Below are 5,955 nucleotides of genomic sequence, written 5' to 3'. Positions count from 1 at the left end.
CTCCTTGGCCAACACACTGATGAGTCAATGGTATACTGGCAGAAATGAGGTCAACTGCTTCCATGCCCATAATCCAGTAACCTTTCCCCTGCCTCAGTGAATTTAGAGACCATGTGGTCTAGGTTACCACTGTAGTTTGTAGGTAGCCTTAATTTCTGAGTCACTCCTTAGGAGAGAGCACTTTCAGAAAGCTATTTAACCAATATCTGGCTATAAAACAAACAACCAATAAATACGAGTTGCAAGATCCCCTGAGATTGGTGCTGTTGCGTGAAGGTAGGTCAGCAGTACCACAACCCACAGGCCCAGGGAAGTAAGTCCAGCATTGTGTATCTTGCTTTTGTACGAAAGATTGCCCCCAAAGGATTAAATGAAATCATGTAACAGGAAAAACATTTCAAATAAAAAAAAGCTTGGGTTTTCTTCAAGGCGAGCCTGGGAAGCAGGCTGCACTTTTATAAATGGTTTCATAGAAGCAGAAGATACTTAATCTCTGTCTTCTAGGTGGATGTACTTTGAATAAATTAGAAAACCTACTTCCTGGATTTGTTGGGAGGATTAAATAAGCCAACTCATGGGAAATAAAATAATATAATGCATTGCATAGACTCCGTGGATTAATGTCGTTAGTGACAATGTGCTAGGGGCTAGACACACTTAACAATTTTTATAATAACAAAGAATGTGGGGCAACTTTCCTCCAAAAGTGACAAGAAACTGCAGATATGGTCTCAGCAATCCTTGGAAAAGACAAGTCAAAGCTTACTCGGTCTTGTTTTGTACAAAGGAAAACAAGTGAAAGCCGCAGTGCGGCAAAAGTTCACAAGGTTGTGAGCTCTCAGATCAGTTCTGCCCAAAATGCACAGAGTAACTTTTAGGATTCTGTCACCAGTCCCCATGCCTTGGCTCCTGATTGTTTTTTAAGAGAGGGTTGGAATAAAATAAATGTATATGTGTCTTTCAAGTTTGTCTATGACTTTGTTTTGTTTGTGCTGCTGAGGAGTCAATCCAGGGCCCTGTGCATGCTCAGTAAAAGCTCTTCCATGGAGCTACATCCCCAGCCAATGACTTGGCCATAAAAGAGGCAATCTGGAGCAGAGTGAATCACTGCCAGGAGAACTGATTACCAGCATCCTTTCCCACAGATCACTTGTCATTCCTTAGTATACAATGAAGAAGCCAAGACTTTGTTTTCTCAGTGGGGGACCCATTGCCTTCTCATCTCTTAGGGTCTTTCTTGACTAAGGCCCCCCCATTCTTCAGGCACAAAATCATAGGTAAATGGTGGGTCCTTTCTCTGTCAATACTAGAAGATAGCACAGCTGTCCCTGCTTGTGAGAGACAAACAGCTGGATGGATCAGCTGCAGAACTTGGATGCCTCATGATTTATTTTATTTATTCTGAGTTTTCTGAGGTCGAGATCAAGAATCCACAGCACAGGGAGAAAAATGTAAAAATGGGAAGTCATTTGATGATGATGCCTCTAAACTCCCAACTGAGCTATGAAGTTATTCTTGCTAAGAGCACATATAATCACTTAACCATGTCAGCCAAGCACCTCTGAGGTCAAGAATGCTCCAAATTTATTGTGTTGACACAATTTCTGAGACCTCGTATCTCTCACATGTTCAACTCAGGCATTCCTGGAAGCCATCCCTAGGGTAGCATTGTCTTTACTTGGAAGCAGTGGGACATTTGGGAGAATATCTGGAGGAAGTCATCTGCCCAGATCCACAGTCTCTTTGTACCATTCTCTGGTCTATAAAATCTATCCCACTTCCTAATCATAAAGTATGTGATATAAATCATAAAGTATGCAATATATGCAATATAAATATATAAAATGATACACATATATAATATTGTATGTGGATTAATATGTGTATTATTTATATCATATAAACATATTTATATATGCATATATACAAATAATATAAACACATACATCTGAACCTAGCACAGTGTGGTTAGGTAAGTTCTCCTTGGCATCAAAGCTTGTCAAAGCCATCATCCAAACTCAGGACCCCTGGATTCAGTGCCCCACCCCCCACCATGTAACCCCAGACTAGCTCACCCTGAACTAAGAAGCAAGGAATAGAGTAGGCCAGGCATTCTGATGTCAGTCCCCTTTTAGATGATCATAGAGCCATTATTCTAGATGGATGTATCCTGTGCCCATGACAGATGAAACCAGTCAACCACAGTACTGTTTTCCACTAACTCAGGCAAGTCCTCAGATTCTTTCTGAACATATCTGTCTATATAACCCTGGCCAACCAATCAAGTTGATATGGGAGTATGCAGGAAAGGCCAGGAGACAGCCATGCATGGCTCCATGCCAGTATTCAAGGCTGTAATTTACTGCAGCAACCTCTTTAAAGACTTTGCCTCTGCTTGCACCCTCTCCTACTTGGGGGCCTATTATATACAAAGAGGTGAGTGTGAGTTTTTGTATTTCTCATCTCTTTGATGGTTTTTAAGCCATCAGATAGCTTGTCAACAACATGGGTTCAGTGAGTGAGGATACACCAGAAAACTGACTTTCCAAATATGTTCCTAGAATCCTTGTGGTGTTAGAACAGGAGAAGTGCTCCCTATTCTACTACAAACGGATCCGCTCCACTGTGGATCCATACATTTGATGTATGGGAGTTTGTATTGATTAATTTAAAAAAGGGCTTTAGCAGCTAAGCAAGTAGTTTAAAAATGACCATGAAGTCAAGATCAGTAGGAATTACCTTCTTCTTATGTCCAGTGACAATAATTCCAGGCACTAAGGTTCTATGGCCATTGGATCACAGCACAGAGGCTTTCATATGCTACCCTTCCTAGGTCACAAAGACTAGGCAAAGTTTAGAGCTGCTGAAGAGTCTCTGTACCCGAGTGGAAGTGTTAGGGTCTCTTATGGGCCCCCCAAGTCCCTAAGACCACTAGGTGAACACAGGGAGCAAGAAGGGCTCTTAAATCAACTGACTTCCCCATGCCCTTAATTTCCTTGCTTCTTTTCCCTGCTACAAATATTTAATTACATTTCATAATCACACAATCCCTTCTTTTTCCACTTCCCATCTCAGGACAGATGAAACAAGTGCCAAGTCCCACACATGAGTCTCATCTCTTCCATCCTGCGGTCTTCCCAAGAGCTGGAACATGGTCAACGACTCAGGACTTGATCATGACCCGTGCAGGCAAAGGCTTCTCTAGAAGATCCCACCCACTTTGCTCCCTATAAAGGCAGGGGTACTACTATCTAGAAGAGCAGGGAGTCTGAGACCAACCCAGAAACCTCCAACTCTCACGCCAAAGTTTTCTCATACTCTCCACCATGAAGCTCTCCACAGCCCTTCTGTGCCTGCTGATTGTAGCATCTGCCTTCAGCCCCCAGGTACTTCCTGCACCAGGTAAGGCCCCCTCTTTTCTCTGGGGAACACTATCCACCTCCAGAATCATTAGGTCAGAAAGGGTCTTCAGAGACTCACTGCAGACACCCTGCAATTCAAAGATGGAAGTAGTCTTGGAGTGGATGAGAATCCCAGCCTCAAATCCAGTCTAAGCCAGACTGAAGTGTGGCCACCAAGGCTAGTTCCCATGTTCTCTCTCTCTCTCTTTCTTCTCTCTCCCTCCCTCTTTTTCTTTTTCTAATCATTGACCTAATCATTGAGGCCAATGATGAATGCATCCCTGAGCAGCTGCCTGCACAATTGTTGGGTTTGACATGATGGGCATTTTTTTTTCTCCAAATTCAGATATTGTCCCAATCACTTGCTGCTTTGCTGTGACAAGTAAGAAGATCTCCCGTCAGCGACTGGAAAGCTACAGAAGAATCACCAACAGCAAATGTCCCCAGGCAGCTGTGATGTGAGTAGATTAGCTTATCCTCCCACCTGGATCAAAACTTCATTTCTAGGGCATAGAGTCAAGAATCGTGTCAAAGTTCCAGCCTCAAGCACACCTATAATCCGATCCACAAATTTTCACAGCGGAAAATGTCTGCATCACGTCTGTGTGTGGGACCTTATTTGGGCCATACAAGTTTCCTTGAGTCAAGAGAACTGTTGTTTTTCCTGAACCATCAAAAGCAGCAGCTAACCCCAGAGTCCCATCTTTTTGCTATTTCCCCTTTCTCTCCCAGATCAGCCCCTTTGCCCCTTGGTAAATGATCCTGGAAGGCATAGGGTCGAATGGGCAGAATTTTCAAAGAAAAGTCTTCTGATTGCTTTCTCTCTCTCCACAGCTTCAAGACCAAACTGGATAAGGAGATCTGTGCTGACCCTAAGCAGAAATGGGTCCAGGACTTCATGAAGCATCTGAACCAAAAAATCCTAACTCCAAAGCCATAAATAATCACCTGTTTTGAGACTAAGCCAAAGCCTGAGAGATGCTTGATTCATTTTCCTTTCCTAAAATGCATTCTGAGATACTCTTATTCCTAAAGGAATGGGTTTTACTTGGTAATTTTTAAAAGTATGTTACATTTAAGTTATTTGAGTTTTATAAATGTATCTCCCATGAATATCAGTCATCTTTAAAATATAAAGCCCTGAGAATATTATTTGCCCTCTGTGAGTTCCAGTTCAGTTCCTGCCAAGTGTGGGCATGTGATTCCTCTCCTCCCTACCTCTTTGGACTCTTGCAAAGGTCCTAGAAAAGACGAGAAGTATGATAATGTTTTGTGTTTTTATGATGGCATTGCTTTTGTGAATGCAAGGTATGACTTGTGATTTGAGATAGAATAAAATTTTTTTCTGAATATATAAAATCCATGTGTACTTTATTGCAGTCTGCAGTCATATTTTTTGGTGGGGAATGTGCATTGAACTGTGGTGGGCTAAAGATGGTGGTGGGAATGAGAGGTATGATTGTGGGGATGGGGGCTGAGTTGCTGACAATGGAGTCTTTGGTTTACCTGGTCTTCATGGAGATTCAAGCTGAAATAGACAGAACCAGAAAACCCATTCTAGCTTTGCGATTCCTGTCCCAGACCCTAAGTTCTTCAGCCAGTGGGGCAGAAGCCTCCCCTCTGTATCTTTCCTTACCAAGTCTCTCCTGTGATCCATTGCCACAGCTGGAGTATTCTCCCCATCTTGACCTTACTGCTCTGTCTTCCAACCTCCACTACACACACAGGCACTACAGGCAGGGCACAGGGCATGGCTGTGAGCAAAGCACGTCTCTTCAGCTGAGGGCAGGTCCCATGGAGGAATCTTAGCAGAAAACCAGTTTTAGTTGGAGAAGGAGCTCTGCAGTTTTGGGAGGAAAGAGTTGAGCAACACACAACAGACTCCAACATGACCCTCTCCTCACATTGCTGAAATAAATTTGCTTACATAAATAAGTGCTGGAATATTGCAAGGAATTTTTCAAGCCTCATTTTCTCAGGAAACTTGCAAGAGAAAGGTTAGTGGGGTGAAATGTAGCCCCTCCCCCCAAACCGCCAACAGCTGCAGCTGTTCTTAGGCCATAAATGATGCTTATTACCTATGCTCCTTAAGCCCTTATTCTAGCTTTCCCTCACCCCTCCCCACCCCCCTACATACACCAAAACCTCTGCTGGTCTAGGTTTCTTGCCTTTGGGGTTGATTGAGCCTTCATTATGCTTTCTGAAGACCTAGCTGTGGTTCTGCTCTTACCTCCTTGCCATCAGCCCTGGGAAAGGGAAGACCAAGAGACAGACAAGTGCCAAATTTCCTCATGAGGGAAAGCAGCCCCATCAACTCCTGATGGTCAAGGTCCATCACCCCTGCCCAGGTGGTGACTTCTTCCTCTCTTTGTCTGTGAGTCTCTTGGCCTAAAAGTCTTGAGAGATAGAGTACAGCCATGGCTTGAGGTTCGATGAGATGCTCTAGAAACCAAGGTGGATGTGTTCTTCCTCTGGGATTCAAGACTTTTAAACCCACACATCCCTGATTTGTAGGGACAGGAACTCTTGATGGATAATGCAATAGCAGGGGCTA

At 43.4% G+C, this 5,955-nt stretch overlaps 1 protein-coding gene across 1 annotated transcript; it reads left to right on the top strand.

The window, feature by feature from the left end:
* The first annotated feature begins 3,220 nt into the window (after window positions 1-3,220).
* On the top strand, window positions 3,221-4,744 carry LOC109674461 (eotaxin-like). Its single transcript, XM_020151414.2, has 3 exons — window positions 3,221-3,402; window positions 3,748-3,859; window positions 4,236-4,744. Exons 1-3 carry the CDS (start codon window positions 3,327-3,329, stop codon window positions 4,339-4,341), a joined length of 294 nt encoding a protein of 97 aa, XP_020007003.2. The 5' UTR covers window positions 3,221-3,326; the 3' UTR covers window positions 4,342-4,744.
* Window positions 4,745-5,955: the final 1,211 nt, after the last annotated feature.

Source organism: Castor canadensis, chromosome 11 (genome assembly GCF_047511655.1).
Source record: "Castor canadensis chromosome 11, mCasCan1.hap1v2, whole genome shotgun sequence".
Lineage (NCBI taxonomy): Eukaryota > Metazoa > Chordata > Mammalia > Rodentia > Castoridae > Castor > Castor canadensis.
This window is presented reverse-complemented; position numbering and strand designations above follow the sequence as displayed.

What these genes read in the sequence shown, in the direction of transcription:
- LOC109674461 (XM_020151414.2), top strand. Translation starts at nt 3,327, where the DNA reads ATGAAGCTCTCCACAGCCCTTCTGTGCCTGCTGATTGTAGCATCTGCC. An exon ending in CCAGGTACTTCCTGCACCAG is followed by an intron (nt 3,403 to 3,747) that starts GTAAGGCCCCCT and finishes CTCCAAATTCAG; the next exon opens with ATATTGTCCCAATCACTTGC. An exon ending in TGTCCCCAGGCAGCTGTGAT is followed by an intron (nt 3,860 to 4,235) that starts GTGAGTAGATTA and finishes CTCTCTCCACAG; the next exon opens with CTTCAAGACCAAACTGGATA.